Below are 27,391 nucleotides of genomic sequence, written 5' to 3' on the forward strand. Positions count from 1 at the left end.
TATATATATATATATATATATATATATATATATATATATATATATATATATATATATATATAAACAGAAATACATAACAAGACTACTATGCAAGCCCTTGTTTTCCGCTCTTGCTCAGGGTCGAAATTTTTGATGAATCGCTTGCATTTTTTCGCTCCCAATAATAATAATAATAATAATAATAATAATAATAATAATAATAATAATAATAATAATAATAATAATAATAATAATATTTTTCCAGCATTTCCTTGGAACACAATTGTGCTTGTTATTTCTAGGAGTATCGTTCTCATCTTTCTACGAGTTTAATGTACCATAGTTGTGAACAATGCTTGTGTGAACAATAGTTGTGTATGCTCCTACACAAATTCTGACTACGAAGAAGAAAAAGTGTGGCATCAGAGGTTATTATATAGCTTCATGGTTTAATGTGTGCTTCTGTTGTGTTAATCCGATAATGGACTCTAGAACTAAATGATGACATGCGATAGAAAAGTACAATCAATGGAACATAAACACGTTTACACCAAAAGCAAGTATGATTCAGATGCTGTTGCTACATGTAAGCAACAGGTGTAAACACTAATCTGTATTTTCTTTGTCTAGTTATTGTTGTTTCTTCCCTGTTATTTTTTTAGATTTATTTACATAGTTTATGCGTTGTTCAATGTGAACATATTGCAAAATATATTAAGATAAATACACAGTCACTTTGCTCTTCTTTACAGAAGCATTATACGTAGATCTTAACAGTGTATATGTGTATGTGTATGTCTAGTCATTTATTGTTCATTGTGTCTTGTTTTATAGCCTTTTCATAATGTATGCTCTAATGTAATAATATATTGAAGAGGTAACTTGTTTAAGAAAAAATAATTACAAAATTATTTTTAATGTGACATGATGGGCAATAAAAAATATTTAGATGTAAACTGTGTGTTACATTGCTTCGTTCATTGTAAAAGCTTGATGTATGTAAGCAGTTTCAGTGTAATACATGGTTACCAATTTTGAATTGTTTTCGGGGGTATATGAACTAATTCTCCGCAGAGGTAATCGATTTTGAATTTATGGTCGTGTCATTATGTATACAGTTACTTTTTCGAATTAAGTTTATGTATAACAAATTATTCATAATGAAGTCATTACGATATTCAATTGTCTAGAGACCTAGGAACAAATTGAAAAAATATTATTCGTGTTTAGGCTAAGATATTGTTTGATGACCAGCATAAGGTAAAACTACTCTTGCTAATTGTAAGTATAGTACAAGTTTTTATACACTAAAAAAATATTCAAAGTGAAATATCAATGGTCAACATTGTATTTCGTGTCGAGCAATATTCTGCTTTAAACAGGTTACAATAGTGACACTAAAATCTGTTGTAGTTAGTGAAGAATGTTCTGCATTAAAGAAATTCCATATTATGCAAGTTTAATTTTTAAATGTTTCTTATTTTTGATTTTCAAATATTGCATAAGAGCTTTCTATCAACAAGAAATAATATACAGTGACATGTTAATCACATCATCAATTTTATTAGTTCACTGACCAATTAAAAAAAATACTATAGTTCTTTATTAAAAATAATTTCTGCTGTATAGATAGTGATCAAATTAACACTTGGGACAACTTTCAGCCCTCACCCAGACCAAGTTTGTAGACAGCAGGTAACAGTTTAAGCGTGTAGTAATTAGGCCTGACGTTACAGAAATTTAGGAAATTATCTAAGCCCGTTTTGTACACATAAAAAACAAAAATGAATAGAAGTTACCAAAATATTAAAAATAAATAAATGTGTACCTCAGCGACGCACTGACGTGGAGAAAATCATGGAAAAAAATTTCGCTGAACAATGTTTGACTGAAACAAGCAACTGCTTTAATTGAATGTATCCAAATACTTCTAATGCAAGTAATAGTTCATATGAATAAGTTTTAATACAAATTTTCTTAATTTGATTAACTTATACTTACCTGCATCATGTAATGATCATGGATATAACGACTATCGACCAGAAATTCCAGTTCAAAATCAGTACTTGACAATAGCTTATTTTTAAGTTCAACATCATTGTTAACACTGTCTATTCATCATGCTTCTTCTTGTCTTGTCTTCTTCACTGTTAGCAGGGGTTGATAGACACACCAGACTTCAAAGTCCACGTGTGCTGAGAATGCAGATAAAGATTTTATATTACTTCTTTAAAAGAAGATGATTGAGGAAATAGCATTATTAATTTTATTGAATTATATTTCGTTTGATGTTACTAATTTTTTTTTCGCGACTGTATCCTTGCTTTCCTTAAAAAGAATGAATTGAAAATATTCTGTTTACAATAATTGATTTTTTAAATATAGATTTAGTCCTGCATTCAGTAAAAATTGTATCAAAATCTTGATTGAAGTCCAGTTACTACTAGCCAGAATATATTTATAGGAGAGAGGAGAGTAACCATGAATTTGTTGAAGTTGAGCAATCAATTTTGGCCTGGTAGATTGAAAAAAAAAATCACATTCGAAAATTAGGTGGTTGAGCGTGCCAATGCCTTTATCACACCAACAGTGATAGGCTTCTTTTTTCTGTATTTGAAATAATTTTGGAGTTAATAACGTGCCAAGTACTAGTCTATAATAAAGTAAAATTTCTCGTCTGGTCCAAATTTTTATGTATGGTTTTTGTGTACTAATAAACCTCGTGTTATCTTGAATATTATTCAGAATATCCCAATAAAGTTGTCCAGGAAGCTGTTGTTTTCTGTCTTTCCAGGTAGTTAGATCTGAATGGTACTTTGTCGTAATTGTATTCTATAGGTTATTTGGTGGTAACTTGAGATTAACGTATTGTCCTTCATTACATGCAGTTGTTTGTAATTAAGCCGTCAACAGTTAATCAGTTAAAATTTCGTTATGCTTTAATTCAATCAAGTAAATGTTTCATGAGTTTTTAATTGATAATCGTTTAAAACATTCGTAACTAATTAAAAGTGAAACTTTAAATATTTTCTTAAAAATTCATATGAAGTGAATAGTTCTGAGTTTTATGATATTTTAATCTTACTCTTTATTGATTATAAGTTTTGTTTGAAAACAGTAACTTCTCATGATAATAGAGTAATCTTCGCATGTCCTTAACTTTATCTATTGATTTTTTTCATTGACCTTTACAACTCTAAATAATTTTCATTGTATAGTAGAGAAAATTGTCGTTTTAATCTTTGAAGTTAAATTTAGTTTTAACGATACTTTTCTTTCCGACATTAAGTTTTAACTTTATCAGTTATATTTTTGTAGGCTTAATCTTTACCGGTATTTTTAATATGTTAAAATACTTATTATGCTACTGATACTATGCTACTGATAAATTTACTAATTCCTATTTCTAATTTCTTCAATCACTAGTCAAACAAAAAATTATCTTGAATATTTAATTGTAAAAATGATTTTGGCGAATTTATAAAAATAAACTATCTTTGGTATGCACAAAAAGATGCACAAGTAGTCTGTAGAATTCCACATTAATGTATGAATAAACTAAAATTTTAAAACATTTTGTTTAGAGCTCTCTCGCGTGCAGTGTACCACACATATTTTTTTGGGGGGGGGGCTACTGGCCACTGGCCAAAATAATACGTCTATAATATAATAATAAATAGAATAATGCCGTGTGAAAATAATATGTGCCCCTTCGAATACTAAGTGTGCCCCCCGGAACACTTTTTTCTGAAAGAAACACTGCTCATGTCTAAGCGATTAGCGTAGACGCCTTTGAGAGGGGAGACCCGGGTTTGGTTCTCGGTGGAGGTCACGTTAGGCTTGTAGGTCCACATCTTAGCTGAAAGGGACACTAAACTCAAAATTGTATCACATCAAAACAAAACTAGACGATGATGTTTTCTGAGTATGATTTGGAACCAGTTTATATTTAATACTGTAAGGTTCGCTCGATCATTAAGAATTCCTACACCCCCTCTCTCAGATGCTCGGTCATTGAAAGGCACCTATCCAACACACCTTAAGACGCCTAGTCATTGGACCCCTTTTACTTCATCAACAAACCTCCAAATAATTAGAGGCACTTGTACTTATTTGTAATATTTTGTATTCAAGAGAAAATTTTTATAATAAAAGGTGACAGCAAAGTCCAAACTCCCGTGTATCATCTTTTAGCTTTGCCTTAAAAGACAGAAAACTTTACAATACATACTTAAAATTGTTATTATTGATTTTAACTAATGAATGCATGTCTTTCATATAATGCAAGGTAATTTCAATGCTTGGCTGTGTGTTATCATTAGGAATAGGTAAAAAGCAATATATACATTCTAGTACTCAAGAGTGTATTTTCCAAATGTACAGCAGTGTATAAATAAATAGTCGGTTAGAGAAAAAACAAACAAACAAAAAAAAAAAAAAACGATCAATTATTATGGACAACGAAAATGTCTTTTAGTGCCATAAAATGAGTTTTTGTTGGTTTAATCAAAAACTACGGATAATTTATCCTTGAGCATTTCATTTTGTTGTTTGATGCAATCTATAAATTGATATTATATGAAAGTCAATAACAATGGATATGTTTGATTCCGTTCGGATCAGCCCAGTTAAATTCGTACGATATTCAGCGCCCTTAATTTGTTTTAGGGAAAATTATAATGAAAACCTATTGATTTAATATTAAATAAATACGTTATTATTATGTTTATGGCTTATTTATTTAATTGAATATCCTCAAACAAAAAGAGTACCTCAAGGATCAATATGCGTTCAAATATGTGTACAGTCAGCTACAAAAAAGGTTCTTTCCGTTTGATGAAATTATTTTTGTAAATAACTTCAGAATGGAAGGACAATTTGAGTACAGTTTTCAATAAATAAAAAGGAATGTAATTCTCTGTTCCAAAAATACCAATCATACCACCGTTATTCCCAAAATATATATATATATATATATATATTTTTTTTTACCAAATGGAAAGAACTTTTGTCGCTGACTGTATAAGTTTAAACGATCATAATGTCACAACTATTCTATTAGTTGGTTGTTACCAATTACGTAGATTAATGGAGAGCAAGAAATTCTTGATAATTTTATTATTTTTAATTTAACGTCACACACCTGAGCATTAAACTAAAGAAGATGGATGGTTAATGGAAGTGAATCATTATGAAATAATTTATGAGATGAAAATGTGGGAGGAACAGGCCCGTATCCACGGGGGGCTAGGGGGCTGGGCGCCCCTAAACTCTGGCTGACCCCTAAGAAAGTTTCACGGTAGGCTTGCAAATGAACTAAGTATTATATGATGATGAATTATAATATGATTGGGACGGCCCCCCCTAACTTCTACCGGCCTCCCCTAAATTTTTGGGCTGGCTACGGGCCTGGGGAGGAAACGAGAAAACCCCTTAAAACTTACTGAAAAGATGTTGTTAACCAGAAGTCCACATAACCTCGGTTCGAACCAGAAACTGCTCGCACCAGAGATGAACGCTCTTCCACACTGAGAAAAGAAATTGTAGGTGGCGTATTTAAAAAAGGTAGTGTACATGCGTAATTCCTGTAGTTTTTGGACTTAACGTACAGCTGACGTAATAACTGAAAACGTTTGTTTTATAATACTTTCTGTATAAGTGTTCCATCTGTACGTACTTTCCGTATGAAACAATATAGGTGGTCAGGATCTCACATACAAATGTATGTATATAACATATAGCTGAGGAATGTAACGTAAGTATATGCATGTGATATACGGAAAACTGTTAGATGCCAGACATCCTGCAATGGTATGATGTAACATCTAAGAACAGTGTGTATGTAGCATATGAATAACGTATGCTCCATACTGATTTCTGTAGTAAACAAGAGGATTCCGTATAATTCTACAATATACCGCTGTCCGGAGAACGGATTTTTCTCAGTGCACTCAGCCTCCATTTTTGATACTTATCAAGCAATTTAAATGAATTTAATTTTGTCTAAAGCGATATATGGAATTTAATTATATCTATATTACAGTAATTATGCTGTAATATCAAGATGCATTGACTGATACTATATATTTTTCAGTCAGTGAAATTTTCCATACAACATCATATACCCATGATTGCAAACGTAAATTAAACATGGTAGAGCAAAGTATTTTAAGAAGCTTATTGAAACGTTGGCTATGAAATATGTTTACGAGCTCGTAAATTTTAAACGAATTTTCTCACGTTCTAAGAAACAAATGAAACAACACGGTTCTTTCCGTCAGTGAAGATTTTTGTTTCTTTGCTAAATGTGAAGAAATGTCATTAATTTTGTTACAGACATAGATATTGGGCATCCTTGTTAATTTTTAACCGTCAAAGCTCTATTTGTCTATGTGTGTATCTGAGGAATCTATTTAGCATTATTCTGTTTCTTGTTTCCTTTTATGTCTCAGTTACTTTGTTTGCAAGTGCAGACAATGAGAAATCCATAACAAATTGTTATTACTAGTTGAAAAGTAGTGAAAAATTAGCCTCAATCTGACTAAAATCTTAGCTAGTTACTCACAGACTTTTACGAGAGATAGAGACAACGTATAATGAAAATAATGTTAGGTCAATAATTTAATGCTAAGGAAGTTTTAATGTCATTAACATAACTATTCTCAACATAATGAATATAAATATTGTGCTTGAATACGAGATACGAGATTTAAAAACAACCTGAAAAAGTAATATGTAAAGACACTTATGTTGTGATTCATTGGCAGACCTTAGTACAAATTAGTAGACTTTAGTAGTGATTCATTGGCTTAGTAGAGCTCAAAGAAGAAGTCACTCCGAAAGTTCGTGTATCTATAGATAAATTTATTTATTTCTAGACACAACAGACTACATAATCCAATTACAGTGTCCGTTACATGCATTAAGCATACACATTCATACATTCATATTATAATACACTTACAATGCGGTTGCAATATAATCTACTATTATATTTTATTACATTACAAAGCACTATTGTAAGTTGAGTTATGCTGTTAATATTAATATCCAAATCTATTCTGTATTTTGTTAACCTATTGCAGGTTGTACTCAATCTCTATTATGATGACCTCTTGTTTGTATTCGTGTGTAATATGCTGCAGTAAAAGAAACTGAAATCTTCAAGACGAGTTATATTTCTAGAAGTGCGTATTTAAATTATTGAAGTAAATTGGTGCAGTCAATTTTATTCAATAACTTATATACAAATAGAAACAAATATCATGCATTATTCGTCGCTGTTCTAGACTTAATGTATTGAAGTTTAAATTTAGAGATTGACTATCGTATGTTTTCGGATATATTTGTGTTTCCCTATATACCACTATCTTATTCTGAACTTTTTCCTATAATTTATGCTTGTTTTTGGGTGAGGGTTCCATGTGGTGCCTGCGTATTCAACCTTGGTACAAAAGTAGTGCTCATATAGCTTTTGGATAACGGTAATACTGGTAAACTCTTTACTAATCTTGATAATAATTCCAAAATTTCTGTATACCTGGTCAATCATGTGGTTTATGTGATTCTTAAATGTTAAATTTCTATCATAGGTCTACACCACCCCTAAATCCTTGACAGTACCCGGGGTTGGTAAAGTAATGCCATTCATCTTATACGAAAATTTCTGAGAGATTTTGCGATTCGTAAAGGACATCACATTTCATTTGTTAATATTAACATTTATGATGTTCTCTTTGCACAATCCCATTAGTTCATTGAAGTCATTCTGAAGCATTTTACACTCTTTTAATATTTCTATTGTCATATATATTTTTAACATGATCTGCAAATATCAGCGTGTGAGAGTTTTCGAGGTAGATCATTGACAAACAGTAGGAACAACAATGGTCCTAAGTTTGACCCCCTGTGGCACCCCTGATAGTTGTACATACGCTGGAGACATACAACCTTTGTACACGACGAATTGTTTTCTATTTTCCAAGTAAGATTTAAATAGATCAATAAGTTCGCTTCTGAAGCTGACTGTAATTTACACTGTCGAACGCTTTCGCGAAATCTATGAATATTACATCTACTTGTCCCTCCAAGTCTAGTTTTTTACTTTTGACCTGCTGCAAGGCAGGTTCTCTAGGTACAGTTTCCTTTGTTCGTTGTACCCGCAGCACACCAAGTGTTGGCAATACTGCGCAAGATTCTCATTAACAACTAGTGTCTGTTCTTGAACATCTCTGAAAAATAAATATTTTTAGCCCTTTGGAATATTTTGTTGTTCTTTTTAAAATTATATTGAATGTATTACTTTCATTTATTTCTCACCTTCATTGTTACATTGCCTTAAAAGTTCCGTGGGATACCGGTTGAGAATCACTACTATAGACTAATGGTAGATTAAAGTCGAAGAACGGATGGATGACTGAATCGATACCCCTTTTATATGAAATGTTGGAATGTGTTCCACATTCATTTCATATTTCCTTGTTTGAGTGTTTTTCGTTTCTATCTGGTAGAACAAAACATGTTTTGGGCATGTCTCAATAATCCGAATTAGAAAACAGCCCTGATGTAATCCATTCAATTCAGAGTGTTGGTATTTTCGTATTTAAGTTAGACTTAAAATACTTTCGCAAATTTACGAAATACAAAATTAAAATAATTGTGGTGTTTTGATTTTGATATACGAGTTACCAACAAATGGTCAATTTTGCTGTGTAGCTTCAAATTACAAAGAGAATAGTCTAATACAGGGTTTCTCAGCCTGTGGTACTCAAGATACAGCTAGTCTGTGCGAAAATATCCTCTTGTTTGAGGTAAAAAGCTGAAGTGTGATCAAATCGAACTGAAGTGCCATAATCAGAAATAAATGTGTATTCATTTATTTTAGTTTCAAACTTTGGTATATTTTAATAAACAATCGATTATAAGACTTAACTTGATTTTTCAATATGTGTCTGTATTAAAATAACAACAATAACAACTAAATCTTAGTTTCTTATTTACAAAGTACAGGTAAGTCAATACTTCTCTAATTTTGACCCTGGGACAAAGAAATCGTTCTTTTCAAAATAATTTTAACGACTGGTACATTAATCTCTATTATAATAAATATATTAAATATGGTGTTATTATTATTATTATTATTATTATTATTATTATTATTATTATTATTATTATTATTATTATTATTATTATTATTATTATTAAATATTCTGCCTGTTGGCAGGTTCTGGGACTAATGAGTTTTTCTTTCTTAATTTTCAGTTTAGGTTTGGAAATGTTTCTTCCGTGTTTCTCGATTTTCAGGTTCCTCTTTTAACTCCTAACATTTTCTTCTATTTTTCAGATCATCGATCACTTGTGTTCTTCTTCGTCTTATTGCCCTTGCATTCCTTCTATGGTGGTATAAAGAAGACAATTTCTTCGCAAGATGTGTCCAATCCAATTGGCGTTTCTACGAAGGATGATGGTTAGAAGCGCCCTGTTCTCTCCTATCCTTTTTAAAAACATCTTCGTTTGTTACTCTTTCTGTCCATTTAATGTTCTCCATCTTCTTCCAACACCACATTTCGAAGCTCTCTAAATATTTCTTCTCTAACTTCCGTAAGTCCAAGTCTCTGAACTATAAAGTCCAATCTTAGTTCAATGTTAAGGCTTCTGGTTAAGAGTGATCCTTTCTTGGTGAATGCTTCTTTCGCTATGGCAATTTTACACCTTATCCCTTTGGTGAAGTACGTGTTTTTCGTCAAAATACTTCCCAGATGTTTCAAATGATCGACTTCTTCAAGTTCTCTTTCTTCTACTCTGACCTGTAAAGAGGGCATTTGCACAGGATATTCTCACGACCTTCGATTTTTTAATGTTGATTTTCATTCCATATAGTTTCCCAGTGTCAACTATTTTGTCAATCATTTCTCGTAGTCTTTCTTAGGTTCTAGCTATAATAACCGTATCATCTGCATACCTGATCTTGTAATATGGTGGTACGTCAATAGAAAATGTTGAGAACCCCTGGTCTAATACAATAAGTAGGTTATGTATTTGGTTCATTTATGAATATTAATTTTACAGTACAGATATAACAAGCAAGCGTGATTTCGTTGAATACAATATTGAAATCACGTGATAATATGATCACTTAACAACAGTACTTAGACACGATATTAAAACGAAGACGGTAATAATGAGAGAGAAAAAATAGCTCAAATAAGAAATACAATATTACCCAAACAACCAAAGATTCTTGAAGAAAAATAAAATTAATACTACCTCTAAAACAAATGTAATAAGCCATGTAAGAGGGTTCATATTAAGCTTTTTTACGAGGGTAAAAATTTATCCAGATATATAACATGAAATGGAGGAAATATATCCCTAGCAACGAAGAAATTCTTCTTTGACGAGAGGAGGAAATAATCCCCCAACTCCTGTTGATTTGAACCCTGTAAGCCACCTTCTAATGGCCTATACACAAGTTATTGCTAGTTATAGAATAATAGCCAGGCAATTCTGTGCCTGTTATATAGCTATTACTTTTATTTTATTGAAGCTTTCCTGTTGATTTTTGCGTGATTAGTTTTTACCAAAGTAGACTACTAGGTCAAACGGATATAGGTTATAAACAAAAGAAATTACAAAAACTACGCACGAAACCAATATTGATTAATCGATGAAAGAATGGAGAAGAAGAAGAAGAAGAAGAAGAAGAAGAAAACGATGTAATACACATTGATTGTCTTGTTTGGAAGCCAAGGCTATTGGATGGGTGACTAATTAGCTTTTTTTTTTATTTATGGTTCTTCCTGTCACTTCTTTCATTAAGAGGAAAATAAAACTTCCGCTGCTTATATGAAGGTTCTCTTATTAATATTGGGTACTTATTTCACGGCCTTAAATAATTTTCTTATTCTGGTAATTAATTGTTACAATCTCCTACCGTACAAGTAAAAATTACTTCCGTAGGGTAAAGAACATACTACTCTAACAAAATTACAATATAGATTAACATTTAACGTTTAACGTTTAACAAAAAAAAAAAAAAAAAAAAAAAAAAACTTGAGAACTGTACAAATGATTGAGCTGAAAAAGTGATTTATTATTATTATTATTATTATTATTATTATTATTATTATTATTATTATTATTATTATTATTATTGTTATTGTTGTTATTATTATTATTATTATTATTATTATTATTATTATTATTTAAAACGTCTTCGTTTGTTGCTCTCTCTGTTCATTTTATCTTCCTTATTTTCCTCCAACAGCACATTTCGAAGCTCTCTAAATATTTCCTTTCTAAGTTCCGTAATGTCCAAGTCTCTGAACCATACAGTCCAATGCTCCATACATAGCACTTGACCAACTTCTTTACTACTTCAATATTGAGATTGCTAGTTAAGAGTGATCTTTTCTTGTTGAATGCACCTTTGGCTATGGTAATTCTTGGCCTGATCTCTTTGGTGCAGTAAGCGTCTTTCGTCAAAATACGTACTTCCCATTTACTTGAAATGATCGACCTCTTCAAGGTCTCTTTGTTGAGCTACTCTCATGATTTTCGATTTTTTGATGTTGATTTATGTTTCCCAGTGATATATAGTTTCCCAGTGTCAATTATTTTGTCAGTTAGGATATCTCCTGTAACCCTTCTTTGGTTCTAGCTATAATAACCGTATGATATGCATACCTCATCTTAACAAGATCATCAAAGTGATATATATTAGTGTATGAAGATTCAGGAGTATTTTCAAGAAAATTGATTAAAAAAAAAAACGTAATCCTAATAATTCATTCTATATATTAAGGTAAAACTGATGCTGCAGTACTGTATATTCTCATTAGATGCTTCATTATGATGCTAGCAGGAGGACACTACATAATATGATAAATTGGATAAAACCCAAAATTATCAGCAACTTTTGAACTTTAATTTCTGTTAAAATAAAATACCGGTATTATATATATATATAACTCTATGGCCTATGGAACCCGGAGGTTCAATGCCGCGTTCACAAAAGCTCTCGACTGACTTCTATCCTTAGCTAACTGCATCCAGTTTGTACTTTGTATTCCAGTCTCTGCGAGACCCATCTTAATATTGTCCTCCCTTCTACGCCTAGGTCTTCCTAATGGTCGTTTTCCGATTGGTCTTCCAGTCAAGACTTTGAAAGCGTTTCTACTTTCTTCCATTCTAGCTACATGACCTGCCCATCTAAGCCTCCTAGACTTGACGACCCTAACAATGTTGGATAAACCGTATAAATTATGTAGTTCCTCGTTATGAAGTTTCCGCCATTCCCCATTCCCGTTCCTCTTGGGTCCGAATATTCGTCTCAGGATCTTGTTCTCAAATACTTCCAGTCTATGTTCTTCCCTCAGAGTAAGCGACCATGTTTCGCAACCATACAGAACAACAGGCATGATTATCGTTTGTATATTTTAAGCTTCAAATTCCTCGACAGAATTCGCGGCGACAAGAGATTTTGAACCGAATAGTAACACGAATTCCCTGCTTTCACTCGACATTTAATTTCTTTGTGAATATGATTTTCGTATATTAACATTGATCCTAGATATTTGAAACTATCTACTTTATCAAAAGTATTATTTAATATTTTAACACATCCATAATTTGCCGTATTACGGTCCCGACGCACTTCCATGTATTTAGTTTTCTCTGCATTTGCTTCTAAACTCATGTCCCTGCAAGCGTTTAATAAGATCTCTGCATTTCTTTCTATTGTTCTCCTATCATCCCCTATTAAATTTACATCATCAGCATATGCCATAACCTGGTGAGTACCGTTCAACTCTAGGCCCTGGTTGCTATCTTTGATTTTCCTTATAGCGTATTCAAGAACAAAGTTAAATAATAATGGCGACAACGCATCTCCTTGTTTCAGGCCATTTTCGACGTGAAAGCTCGTGGACAAAATTTTTCCTACCCTGACTTTACTTTGGGATTCATTTAAACATATCTTAATTAATCTAATTAGCTTCTTATATATATATATATATATATATATATATATATATATATATATATATATATATATATATATATATATATATATATATATATATATATATATATATATATATATATATATATGCGTTTTTTATTTATTTTTTTCACTTCGCTTTTCGGAATAGCAATTGTGAAACCAACTAAAATTTTCGTCGCAATTTATAACTTTCGTAGAACACCTTGTTAGAACTTACTATTCCTTCCGATTTCAATACTGATTTCCGTAGAGAAAAAACGGTGAGAGATCTGGAGATGCATTTTTCAGCCTCACAAGGCTATATTTTTTCGTCCTCCTTTAACCACGTATTCAGTCCGGAAGTGGTTCAAATTAACGGTTTCTGGTTTTTAAATCTTTATCGCCATAGAACAAAAACAGTAAGGCATGGCGAGTTATGACTTTTTAATATGGATTCATCAGCGTCCGAGGAATAGGTTCTATGTTTGATCTTATTAATCAAATGCAACCAGTAATTATACATGTACTACTTCGAGTCTTAGTATTGAATTTCCATAGTTTGGAACTCTACTGGAGTTTCACACTATTATATGAAACTCACTTATTATCGGAAATAGGAATAGTCATTGACGGACGACAAAATGTTTAATATTTCAGACTTCCGTCCTACTTGATTTTGTTCATTGTTCCTTCAATTTTTACCTTGTCTCCGATAAAATTGTGTTCGAAACAATTCTGCTCTATTACAGAACTCGTAACCGTGCTTGCCAGAGAGTGATACACAAGAAGGATTTTTCCCCCTCCAGGCATTCGGGGAACAAAATATGTCGGTTTGTTCTTAAAAAAAAAAAAAAAAAAAAAAATCAAACTTAAATTCATCAATCTAGACTACTTTTTCTAGTGGTGAAGATTCCAATTTTCATGTCTTTTCGACCCATCATTTTTTGTCGTTTACCTTTCTTAGTAGAGACTCTTTTTTTCAAAGTTGTCACTCTATCTTGGAGATCAGCATCTAAATGTTCTCTGTAAATACTGCTATCGGATTTAGTCTTTACAAGATGGAGCAGGTACGGAACGCCATCAACTTCGATTATATTTACACGCGGTAATGTGTCGAAGAAGAAAAAAGAAAAAAAGAAAAGAAAAGTATTCAATGACGACGCGAGATTCGCTTTCTCGGGGGTCAAGGGGCAGGTATGTTACTTGATTTACCAAAAAAGATTATACTGTATTACTTGTTTCACATTAAAATAAATCATGTCTGAGGAACAGGGTTAGCATCCGGGGTGAAACCCCCTCTTTGGCGTCGTCAGTGTTCAGCATGGGTATAGCAGTGTGGATATTTTGTGCACTGATGCTTCTAAGCTACAAATAGGTAAAAGCTGCAGTTTTGAAGACCATAGCTCATTATGCATTCTTTAGTGAAAAGACTAAATTATATGTAAATCCAATTGTATTAATAAAACATTTCCTTCGTTTTACAGTAAAATGTTGCAGTCGAGTATTTGGCAGTTTGGTTTTCTTATTTTAATTTTGTTACTTGCTGTACCTTCAAATGCTGTACTTTGTGAATGTAAAAGAGCCTTGCAGAGGATATGTGGAACTGATGGAAGAACATATAGGAACTTCTGTGTTTTCAAATGTGTTCGAGCGAAGAAACGAGGTAGGTAGAATTGTTAAGTTTTTGAAAAGAAATACATAATTTTAGATGTAATACAGAATGTATTTCTTTTAACTTCTTTTAAATAATAATAATAATAATAATAATAATAATAATAATAATAATAATAATAATAATAATAATAATAATAATAATAAATATTTTATTCTCTCTGGATTTCGGAAACACTCCTTCCATCTTTTCTTAAAAGGCCCCATCACGTCGAAGTTAAAATATCGCTAATTTTACAGTAATTACGTGATATCTTCAAAGAGATAAAAGATAATCGAAATGCGGAACAACAGCGCCCTAGACAATATTATTTTACATGAGATAACGTTATCACGACTCACTTATTTGCTTTCGATTTCCAGCCATTTAGAAAATCAGCGTTTATTTTCGCGTTTCTAAATGGCTGCAAATAGAAAGCTACTAGGTGACTCGCGATAACGGTACCTCATGCAAAATAATATTGTCTAGGGTGTTCTTGTTCCAAATTTCAATTATCTTTTATCTATTTGAAGATATCACTTAATTACTGTAAAATTAGCGGTATTTTAATTTCACAGTGATTAGGCCTCTTAAGGATGTTGCTTACCTTTGCCATGTTTGCTTCTTTGTCCATTGATTTATATGGATTATTTAAAAATAAATTGCAATGTTAGTGGTTGGGTCTTCCTGATTTTTCCTTTAAATATAGTTAAAATCTCTTGGTTTATGAAAATTAATTTGTATTCTATATAAGCTAGTTGATTCGCCCGAGAAATAGGTAGTAGTAGTCTCGTCTCGTCTTAGTTCTGGGAAATATTTTCTCGTCTTATTTTGTAAATTTATGCCCTATTTTTTTCTTAATTTCATCTCGAAGTTATCAAGAATTCTTTAGCATTACGAGAGGTCCATGAAGGATGTGATCAACATTTAAATCATATTTATTATTGGAGTGTATTGTATAATGATTTACGTACCTTTTAACGTTGATTGTTTGTACAGCAACTTTATTAATTTGTATTTTTTTATACTATAAATTATGTAACACGAAAACAGTATTTAAAATCTAAGACTTGGGTGAACTAGATTTGCCAACAAGACTCGTGAAATTCCTAATTTCGTCTCGATTCTTATATCGAGAAACGAGACGAGAACTGCCTATACAGTATACGCCGTACGTATCGAACATAGTTCTTTCGGTTAAATGAGAACTCATGAAAATATATCAAAGTAAAAGGTACACTCATATAGGATTTCCGAAACTGTACACCACGTCGCTTTGACAAAGGCACAGCGAAATATTTGGATTTTCACAGAAACGGTACTGAAGCTCTACTGTTTTCGAGCTCGGCTATGTTTTACACTTAAAAAGTATTATCATATTCGTGCATTTAAAATACGTTCAATTTGGTATGCATATAGAGATTATATATCCTACATATTAGATATGCCTATATTCTGATTTGGAGCGCCGTCGAAAAATTGTGAAACATTAAGAGCGCCGTAAATCGAAATGCATTAATCTATTAAATGTGCATTTGTACCGAATAATACTCTACGTTATTATTCCAGTTGTAGCGGGTATTTTAATGTGAATGTTTGTCATTTGTCTTATGAAACACTTCCAATGAATAATTTCTTGATTTTATGGAAATGAACATCATTTACCATGCTTTCGTGGTTAGGAAGTTAAGAACTTTAAATTAATATGAAATGGTATGCTGCAGCTTTAAGACTAAACATGACCTACGTAAATAAATTTTGATTCAATAAACGATTCAAAATATGAAGTCTAAATAAAATGACTATTCTCAGTACAGAGACTAAAGTATCTTGCAAGTGTATATATATATATATAAAGTTATTCATAACAAAGTCAGATTAAAGTTTAGAAAGCTAGATTCTTTGTTCACGCCGAAGCACCACAACATAACGAGGATCCTTTTCGTTACGCCAAAACCCAGGCTGAAAACTTGGAATTAAACGACCTTTTCATTCTTTTTCTGTTTTTCATGCTTCCATTGATTACCTCTTCACACTGTTCCATGTCGAAGCCTGCTCTTCTTCCTTTTTTTCTTTGAAACAATTGTGCAGCCCACGTTAAGTTAAATTTATATTGCAACCAAGTTCCGTTTCGGTTTTATATATAACTAGTTGGAATGATCATTCGTCGCACGGGGAAAATAGAATTATAGAAAATATTTGAACCTCCTCCCTCTTTAATATGCTCTTTTCAATGAATGTATAATTATAAAAACCTGTAAGGCAGGCTTTAGGATTTTTATTTTGAGTAGGCTCGCTCCCTTGCTTATGGATACATATACACTTTTGATTGATTAATGACAGTAGGAAATTGTTTTTACAATAGTGGTTCATGCTATTTGTTAAAGAATTATCTAACACTAATATAAATAGTGGAAAATATATTTACTCTTTATTGTATCTTTTAGGGTTTATATATTTTTCAAAATTTTTGGGTAGGCCCGTACCTACGCAGCCTACCCGCTAAAGCCGCCACTGGTATAAGGTACTCTACTTCTGGCATACATTTTGAACTCCTTACTCCGTTAGGATACGCCTGTTAATTAACGTGTCATGATAAAAGCTTTGAGGGAAGAATTAACTATGTTCCAAGATCCATTCCAAATGGATAAGCCGTTCTCCATGATGTGATCAGAAACGACAGGCAATATCTATTAGAATGTCACGAAAAAAATACAGAAAATTGGATCTTTCACCTTTTAAAACATGAATTTTGGAAAGAGCTAGGCCACGTGTCCACTAATTTATAATATGGAGCTTATATACATATTATCATCTTCTTAACTTGAGGCGTTCATGAGCTACTCTATTTTCTCATTAATTTTGAGCCTTATACTCCTTTAGGGCACACCCTTTAAGCAAAATTATAATTAAAACATAATTCGAGATAGATACTAAGTATCTTCTCAAATTCATTTTAAATTGTTAAGTCATTTTCCGGCGATGTAATCACAAACATCAGACATCACTTTCATGCGGAGGAATAAAAAATAATACAAAATGTCACTTTCTTCTTAAAATGGGAATTTTTAGAAAAGCTGGGACACATGACCGGTTATGAGAAATTTATATGCCCAGTTTCATTTCCCTAACTTCAGGGATTTATATGGTAGTCTATTCTAGGCAAAACATTTCAATTCCCTTTACACCTCTTAGCATACTTAGGCTAGTATTAAAAAAATCCTTTCTTATTAATTCCTGTTGTAAGGAAATGAGTTTTCTGTCCAAATGTCACGTTTCTAGGCATATTAATATGCCATGAAGTTTCACTGAATCACTTTCACTCTAGATAATCATACATATTTCCCCCTTTCCCTTCCAGGAATGGAATTTTCGAAACGCTTAAATATGTTTCCTTTATTTTTAATTAAGAGTTTATATAAGTTTGATGTGTCAAGTGCATAAATTTACCATTAAAATAGTTTGATGTGTGAAGTGCAAAAAACCAATAACCTTAGCAATGATCTACTTCACATTTCGTTACTCTACTAATATTATTTACTATTTCCAATGCGCTCTAATATTTGAGTAAAATACCGTGTTTATGCATGGAAGACACTTTCGTATTTTTGGCACACGTTTGGACGCTGTGTCCTCCTGTAGAAGAGGAAGTATTGAACAGTACCGCAAACGTTCCGACATGTTTTTAAGTAGGCAAATTGCCTGCGTAGTTTAACAGCCGATAGCGCAAGTAGCGACATCTATTAGCGTCAGGAGGTAGCAGCATATATTAGCTCGACTGCCCTAGCAACAGAGACAACTTGCAAACCGCTTGATGTAAGCTTGAATTGCAAGTTAGCCATGCTTGCATCCAGCTTGATTGCAAAATGTGCAAGCATGCCGCAAGCTGGATTCCAGTAACGAAGTTACATGGGGCCAACCTTGCATAAGTCAAGTCAATAGCCAGTGAATGGGCAGTGATGCTATGACGCTCTACGAAAAGTCTAGAGCATCGCTTGCAATTAGATTAAAAGGCAGAATGTATGAAAGCATGCGTTTTAAGCACGCGCCAATTGCCCGAAAGCTTTCTTGCTTCGGGGCTATTAGCGTGACACACGGATTGAGTGATATTAGGATATTTGCATAAGAGACTTCATATTTTAACAGTATCCAAAGGACTTACACACTGTTTGATTTTTTTTTTTTTTTTTTTTTTTTTACGTCAGTGCTAATGATAGCACTTGTATCATGTATCATAGACATTTGTGCCACGTGAAAATTTTTTTATTCAACTCTTGGTGTGTATACATAAAATCTTACTTATGTATATACTGTGTATCAATATTGTGCTCACACTAGAGGGTCAATCTTTTATATTGTGATTTGCCTTTACAATTTTTAGCTATTGTATTCTCGAGAATAATTTAATACAAACAATTTGAAGAGAGCCGAAATTGTTTTTGGAAACATTTACCACAAACATAGTAACATTTTATGAAAACATTGCTTTGTATTCTGTCATTTCCTAACCTTGGATAATAATTATAATAATTACGAATGTGTATATACTTTTGGTAGTTCGTACACATCTTTGTGGAGGGAAAGACTATTCAAACACTTAAACAGAAATTTCCATCGTTGTACAGAAAATAAACATTACACAAGAAAATAGTATGTACAGTATTTTCTTCTTCTGTTTCAATGGTCTTTTTCACTTGCGCTTCACGTGTTCAGTTGAAACACTTGTTTTCCTTGTATGATTTTCTCACTGGAGCGAAAATTGGAAGGAAATGGGGTAGTACTGCATTCAAAGATGTAAAAGTTAGCTTCTACCCTATAAAATTTCCCTACCAGTGTAAAAAGCCTGTAATTACCTGCCATTTTAGAGTTAGAGTAAAGATACAGTTTGTGCCCATACATTTTCTATTAACCTCTTAAAGTTTATTTCGCAATGTATGGCTCGTGTTCAAAATTCTGAACAGAAAATTAGTGAAATGTCAAAAAAAAAAAAAAAAAAAAAAAAAAAAAAAAAAAAACGAGGAAAAGCTCTATTATTATTATTATTATTATTATTATTATTATTATTATTATTATTATTATTATTATTATTACAGTTCCTCTTCTCTTGTTTCATTCAGTAAAATCTTTAATTAAATTAGACGGAATGAAGTTTGACTGGTAGAGTGTTTTTTTTTCTTTTGTGCGATGTCTCCTTCCTGTAAACCTTTGCCCCAGTTAGAATACGTTTGTTTTGTCTTGGCACGCTTTCCGCCTAAAGGATGGATCTAACTGCAGCACGTTGTTACTACGCTGCAGTTAATTTGCGAGTTACAATACGCTAAGAAACAGCAAAACACCACACCACTCACAAATCACTGTAACACACTTGTTCGCGTGTGGCAATTAACGGGATGATCTACCTTTTCTCGGCACAAAAATTTTTATATTGGACCTTATGGGGAGAACATGGCTACCGAATTTCCTCAGTTTTTAAGGAACTAGGTATTTCTAATGGGAAAGAAACATTTTGCAGCATTCTACAGAAGTTTATTAACAGGTTGAAATACTTAAATTGTATATTTGTCTGCTAGTTTAGCAGAAATAAATCATTAAAAAATAAATAAATTAGTTTCTTTTTATACAAATTATAATATGTCTAACTTTGGAACCAATTATGGTAGAAAGATCAACTTTTTTTTTGTTTTATTCCTTGAGAAGAAACGACTCAAATAGTTTTAATCACAACCATATCTGATACGCCAATTAAAAAGTAGTATTTTAATATAAGTATTAAAGTCCACCTGTCAAAGTTTGACGAGGGTAAGTCACGCCCCACTCTAAGCTTGGCCGCGGAAAGGGCGGGGATTGGTGAAATGGAGGGGGAAGGGGGTGGATGTCTGAATGAAACAGGTTCTCGACCAGTTTCTGAGATTACCTGTCAGCTGCCAAATACTGTTAGCTTTATAGAGTTTGTCTTACAATGGTTCCATACTAAGAGACTGGACGATGTGGTGTGAAGTATCTTCTTTTCCCCGTTACCTCTGGAAGTTCATCAAGATGCATTCTAGAGTGCGCAGGAAGAACAATATATATCAGAAAACGCTGTTATTTTGGGATTTTCCCCCTTCCGGACAAATATAGCATACAGTAGTGGCGAAGGGAAGGGGGGCAGAGGGGTGCCCCCACAGGATTCCGACAATGTAAAGTCCTGGCCCCCATATATAGGTGTCCGTAAAAAAAAAGTCCCCTAAGTTTTTTTTAATAATGTCTTGGGAATATATTTCAAATTTGAGGTGTTTTCCTGGTAGCCGTCATTTTCCAATATGGCCGCCGTCCTACGTAAATCTCTATCTCTCTCTCTCTCTGTATATATATATATATATATATAAAGAGAGAGATCGTGAACCAAGGCACTTAGAAAGATAATTTTGGCGTCAAACTATAGGTTTTTGAGGCCGATGAATTTAAATATGGCATTGTTTATTGCCACTTAGAAACCTTACAACCTGGCAACACTGTTGTCTAACGATTAACTGTACAAAGTTACAATTGTATATACACGCATTACTCTAGGATGTAGCGTACTTCCTCAGGACTAAGCGAAACCTACTTTTTCTGGTAGCTTTCATCACGACAAGACATATTTTACATGGTAACATGAGAGAACATTTGTCTAAATCCAATATGGCAGCTAATATGATGGCTAATTACTAGGCAACCAAGTAATGGACTTATTCAAATGCCTGTCAGTCCTAATTGGCCTAGAGCCTAGAGAATGGGAGAAAGAGGCAGGATACGGTCTCATTAAAGAAGCGTCTCCTGAGGGAGCGAGGGAAATTTAAAATACTCCAAATTTTCTAGTAATGCATTCACATTGAAGGCTACGTCTTTGAAAATAATGTTGACAAATTACAAGAATTCTTTGAATATGTTCTATCGACTTTTTTTTCTGTAATAGACTATTGTACGTGGTAATAAATAGCTACAATAATATTCCAGGAACTTTTTGACTGTCCCCCCGTATAATCTTTATTTTCTAGTAATGCATTCACATTGAAGGCTACGTCTTTGAAAATAATGTTGACAAATTACAAGAATTCTTTGAATATGTTCTATCGACTTTTTTCTGTAATAGACTATTGTACTTGGTAATAAATAGCTACAATAATATTCCAGGAACTTTTTGACTGTCCCCCCGTATAATCTTTATTTTCTAGTAATGCATTCACATTGAAGGCTACGTCTTTGAAAATAATGTTGACAAATTACAAGAATTCTTTGAATATGTTCTATCGACTTTTTTCTGTAATAGACTATTGTACGTGGTAATAAATAGCTACAATAATATTCCAGGAACTTTTTGACTGTCCCCCCGTATAATCTTTATTTTCTAGTAATGCATTCACATTGAAGGCTACGTCTTTGAAAATAATGTTGACAAATTACAAGAATTCTTTGAATAACTTCTATCGACTTTTTTCTGTAATAGAATATTGTACATGATTCTAACACAATTACTCAACTATTGACACTTGTAATATCCTACATTTATAGGGTAGCACTGCAAACCTTTGATCACGAAATTAGTTTGAGGTTTCTCATTTAAACAAGCGCCTCTTTTAGGGTCTCTTATCTTTTACATTCTTGAGTTTCTTGAAGGACCTGCAGCTCTAGGTTTCTGCTCTATTATCTTCTCCACCAAATTCAAAATAGAGGTTCTTCTACTCTTATGTTTTCCTGTGACAACTCTCTACAATATCCAGGAATTTACAGCTGTTGTATCCGTACGTGCACTAAGAATCGTCTTGAACCTACCCGAATGAAGCATTCTGGTCGTTTTGGTTGAGTATGTCAACATCATGTTATGTTGCACAACAGCTCTCCTTCCTTTTTTCCTTCAAATGACAGAGTTATGATACATTTCAACGTAGAGTATTAAGGACTAGCATCAGGGGCGGATCCAGGACGGACTTCTGGGGGGGCGGTGGGTTGTAATACTGCTACTTAGAGGTACTTTTAAGAGCTCCAAACTCTGGGATGAGTTTTATTTATATATATAAAATAAGAAAGTTTCCTCTTCTGGGGAAGGGGGCGATCGCCCCCTGGATCCGCCACTGACTAGCATATATACGGTATATAGCTAGTCGTGACAAAAAGTATAGACCAACTCAAATTTTCAGAATCCTGCGATATACTTCCGCAATGATTTTTATAGAGGTAGTTGGTGACTACTTCAAATTATATGCCCGTAACTAAAGCCCCTCTATAAAAAAATTGTTGCGTGAGTACCTCAGGATTCTGAAACATGTATTTTTGGATAGGGCACCTGTTAATTCCTAAGTGGAGTCTTGACCCGACTACGGTAGGTCCGATAATTATTTCTTGTGAAAATGTCATATATTACCTTTTACATACCGTGACGACAGTAAGATTTCTGTGATTCGGCCAATCCCTGTTCCTACTTGCAAATGCCTGATTTATAGCATTTACGCTATTAGTAAGCGCTAATGAGGTCAATAAGAGTTGAATTAGATTTTTGCTAGGGGCGCATTGTTATAGCATGTTTTCTAACGCACAAAGGGATGTTCTGAATGGGGGCAGCTATGTGTATGTTTAGCCAATAGAGTTATTGGTATCTTCGTGGCTTTGCACTCCAAATAATAATAATAATAATAATAATAATAATAATAATAATAATAATAATAATAATAATAATAATAATAATAATAATAATAATAATAATAATAATATAACTTTTGCCTCCTGAAAATAACCAGATGGTAAAGTTATGGTCGATACATTTTTAGAATTCGAAGGCATTTTAGAATGCTTGTCTATCATCTGACTATCAGAAATAATTGATCACCATTTTCTCTACATATCTATAATTTTCTTACAGGGTAGAAACACCTCCTCGGACGAGAGAGAGAAAAAAAAAGAGAGAGAAAGTGGTCGAACTTGGGCTATTGAACGTGAGGACAGGATGTTTACATTCGCATTGACACCTGCTGTGAAAACGGTCTGTGTACATAGCTGAAAGAGATTTGTGAAGACCCTTCCCTTCATATCTCTCAGGACGAAAACAAAAGAAAAGGGTGGGCGCGGATGCCTTACCCTCGTCAAACTTCTTGACAGGTGGACTTTAATACTTATATTAAAATACTATTTTTTAATTGGCGTATCAGATATGGTTGTGATTAAAACTATTAGAGTCGTTTCTTCTCAAGGAATAAAACAAAAAAAAAGTTGATCTTTCTACCATAATTGGTTCCAAAGTTAGACATATTTTAATATGTATAAAAGGAAACTAATTTATTTATTTTTTAATAATTTATTTCTGCTAAACTAGCAGACAAATATACAATTTAAGTATTTCAACCCGTCAATAAACTTCTGTAGAATGCTGCAAAATTTTCTTTCCCATTACAGATACCTAGTTCCTTAGAAACTGAAGAAATTCGGTAGCCATGTTCTCCCCGTAAGGTCCAGTATAAAAAAATTTGTGCCGAGAAAAGGTAGATCATCCCCTTAAGCACTTCAAATACCCGCCAAATAGCAATGACCTCATTTGATGGGCTGGCTGACAATTAACATCACCTACACGACAAAGCCAATAAGACGTCTATTGGATTAAAACGTTAACGTGAGTGGTAGCAGAAAATACTTTAAAAGCCAACCAAGTGCGCTGGCGGGAAGCGTGCTAAGATAAAACAAACGTGCTCTAGCTGCGTTCGGCTCCTCAGATCACTGTTCTCCACTTGTTTCTATTTTGTATGATTTCCACTGTGGTGTATTACATTTTACCATATCATTCTTCACAAAATCTCTCCACGTTTTCTTTTTTATCGGCCTCGAGTTCGCTTCCCATTGAGTTCTATGACATCCACTCGGCGTGCTACGTGTCCCTAAGGTCTTCTTATATCTCCAAACCATCGAAGTCACCTTCCTTGCAGTTTTCCTACTACTAATCTAACCTTTACTATTCCTCAAATCACTTCATTCTTAATTTTGACCTTCCTCATCACTCCACACATCCACTGCAGCATCTTCATTTTCGCAACTTACTTGTACAACTTCTGTCCCTCTCTCTTCTTCGTAGTACAACATTTCGCTTCCTATAACATGACAGGTTTCACTAACGTTTTGTAAAAATTACTTTTAATTATTGGTACCCCTACAACCACACAATACGGAGTCCAGTTTACGAGGTCACTGAGACGAACAGTGACATATTCGATGCCACTTAAATCCAAATTCAGCCTTTTAAGTCCAAAATGAAACATGTTCTTCCCTTGCGAAGAACAGGTATTCTGCTAGTTGATATATATAATTTGCTTTCGAAAAAAGAGTAAGGCGGTCTATAGAGCAGTGGCGGATTTAGAAGGTAAAAACTGGGGGGGGGGGAAGCCAGTACCCAGACTATGATAGGTATATATAAACTTTCAAAAATATATAAATAATAGCTTAAATTATTTTGTTACTGGAAAAACTGGGGGCCTAGGCCCCCCGGCCCTGGCCTAGATCTGCCACTGCCATAGAGGTTTATGATAAAAATGATTTCCACTTGAAAAAAGTTTGAAAAGCGCTGCTATAGAGTTAATCTTAAGATGTTAAACTAAATATTTGATTTGATTTTCCTTTCCAAAATTACTTCCTTTTTTTTCAAATTATCATTAATTATTGATACATTACAATACCATACTACAAGTACCATATTAATTAAACTACATTGGTCTTTGTCCACTTCATTAATTCTTTTTTTTTTTTTTTTTCTAGGTCTGAGAGTAGCCTACATGGGACCTTGTTGATAAAGAAAATGACAGCTTCGATATTTATGAAATCAACATCTGTAGATAATATTAAAGACCATGGCTTTTATATATGAGTTGAACTTACATTAACCAATTTCTCTCTTACTGTTAGTAGTGACACGAAGTTGGAAAAGAAATGTGTATAAAGTTATTGTTCGCATACACAAAACAATGAATTTTACATGTAACTCTCCTATGTATAAATTATATTCTTAGCTGAAATTGATATATTATTTAATTGTAAACATCCTGGCCAAATAACTTGTCTCATGTGTTAGTACTTCTACACTTAGCTCGGAATGCAGCTTCAACGCGTCGAGGAAATGATGCAATAACGTCATGATATCTGTCGAGTGAGATATTGTCCCATGCCTGATGAACTGCTGCATGCAAATTCTGGGTAACCGGTCAAGAAGGTGTAGATGGTTTTTCAATTCATTCCGCAAGTTTTCAATCGGGCTCATGTTCGGGATGTTTCCACGCAAATACAAATGTCCAAACAGTCCACTGTTATCCGTAAACTACTGTTGAACAACCTTCGATCGTTCTGGCGTTCCGTTGTCGTCCTGGTAGATCCCATCACTATCCGGAAATCAGTCTTCCGTTAAGGACTTGACAACACCCTCCACATGTTCCAGTACTCTTCGCCAATTCTGTGACTTTTAAGGGTAACTAAGGGGCCCACACCATTCAATCCAGACGCTCCACAGGAAAGCACACTGCCGCCACCAGCTTCCACAACAGGATCAATGCAATCTGAAATGAAGAGCTTCGTGCTCTTCTTGTCGCACTCCTCGTCTCCTATCACAGTGTTCTAAACACAAGATTGTAAACAGTGTAAATCTGCTCTCATCGCTCCACAACACCTGTTTCCTTATTTCCACATCCCATTCACAATAGTCTTTCGCCCAGATGTGGCGTCGCTTTTCATTTGTCATGATCAAATACGATTTGCTTGTGGGGCAGCGACTTGCAAGCCCCATAGCTCTTAGTTCCCATCGCATTGTACTTTCGGAAATTGCTGTACCTCGGTTCTAATTAAATGTCTTCATGATCTGGAAAGTTTCGTGCGTCTGCTTTCACGATTAGCCTTCACCAGTCTCTTTACATGATGGCGATCAGGAAGCTAGTTTGAGGGAAATTTCCCTCGGTGTAGGCAGATTTAGCAAAGAATTTTTTTAAAGATGGTTAAAGGGAGATTTTACGAATATCAGATAAAATGTAGGGAAATTTAGCTTTTCAACAAATGTTATGTTACTAAGCACCAGGCAGGTAGCCAGCCCAAAAATGTAGGGTGGGGGCTGAAGTTAGGAGGGCCCGATCCAATCATATTATAGTTCATCACTATATTATAGTTCATTTGCAAGTCTACCGTGAAAATTTTTAGGGGGCCAGCAAAAATTTGGGAGGAAGCTTCCCTAGACCCGCCTGGATACGGGCCTGCTAAGCACTGCAGCAGTATGACGAAAAACGGTGACATTCTTCCCAGAATCACACACACAAAGTTACAAACTTATTTTTTGGCAGAAATGTATCGCGTTATTGAAAAATGTTGTTGCTAAGGTACGAGTAAATGAAACAGTACAAATTCTCAAAAACACTAAATTCTCTATTCTCGTCGACCAGAGTACAGACGTATGTTTATAAAAATATCTGTGTGTTTTGGTGAGATACGTTTCTCCCCTTAATGAACGCGTCAGAACAGAACCTTTGGAATTAATCCTTTACGTGTAGCTGATTTTTCTGCAAGTTTTATACAATGCCTTCAAAGAATGCTTAAAACCCAAAGACATTCCTATGAATAATATATTAGACATTACAATTGATGGAGCTAGTGTAATGATAGGAACAAAAAAATCTTTTTTTCATGAAGCTTCAAGAGGATGTTGAAAAGGTTTTGTGAATGAAATATATTTGCCATTCTGCAGCATTAGCTGGGAGCAAGACATGTTCAAAATTGCCGAGATCACCAGAAGAACTCCTTCGAGG

The 27,391-nt window shown here is 33.5% G+C and overlaps 1 protein-coding gene across 1 annotated transcript; it reads left to right on the plus strand.

The window, feature by feature from the left end:
* Window positions 1-961: 961 nt before the first annotated feature.
* LOC145667444 (leech-derived tryptase inhibitor C-like) lies at window positions 962-25,636 on the plus strand. Its single transcript, XM_081734924.1, has 3 exons — window positions 962-1,055; window positions 14,446-14,624; window positions 25,368-25,636. The coding sequence occupies exons 2-3, from the start codon at window positions 14,450-14,452 to the stop codon at window positions 25,397-25,399; spliced, it is 207 nt and encodes a 68-aa protein (XP_081591050.1). The 5' UTR covers window positions 962-1,055; window positions 14,446-14,449; the 3' UTR covers window positions 25,400-25,636.
* Window positions 25,637-27,391: the final 1,755 nt, after the last annotated feature.

This window comes from Thermobia domestica, chromosome 13 (genome assembly GCF_964235325.1).
Source record: "Thermobia domestica chromosome 13, izTheDome1.hap1.1, whole genome shotgun sequence".
Taxonomy (NCBI): Eukaryota; Metazoa; Arthropoda; class Insecta; order Zygentoma; family Lepismatidae; genus Thermobia; species Thermobia domestica.

Excerpts from the sequence above, each read along its gene's own strand:
- LOC145667444 (XM_081734924.1), top strand. The coding sequence starts at position 14,450 with ATGTTGCAGTCGAGTATTTGGCAGTTTGGTTTTCTTATTTTAATTTTG. Across the intron at positions 14,625-25,367 it reads TGTTCGAGCGAAGAAACGAG|GTCTGAGAGTAGCCTACATG; the intron begins GTAGGTAGAATT and ends TTTTTTTTCTAG.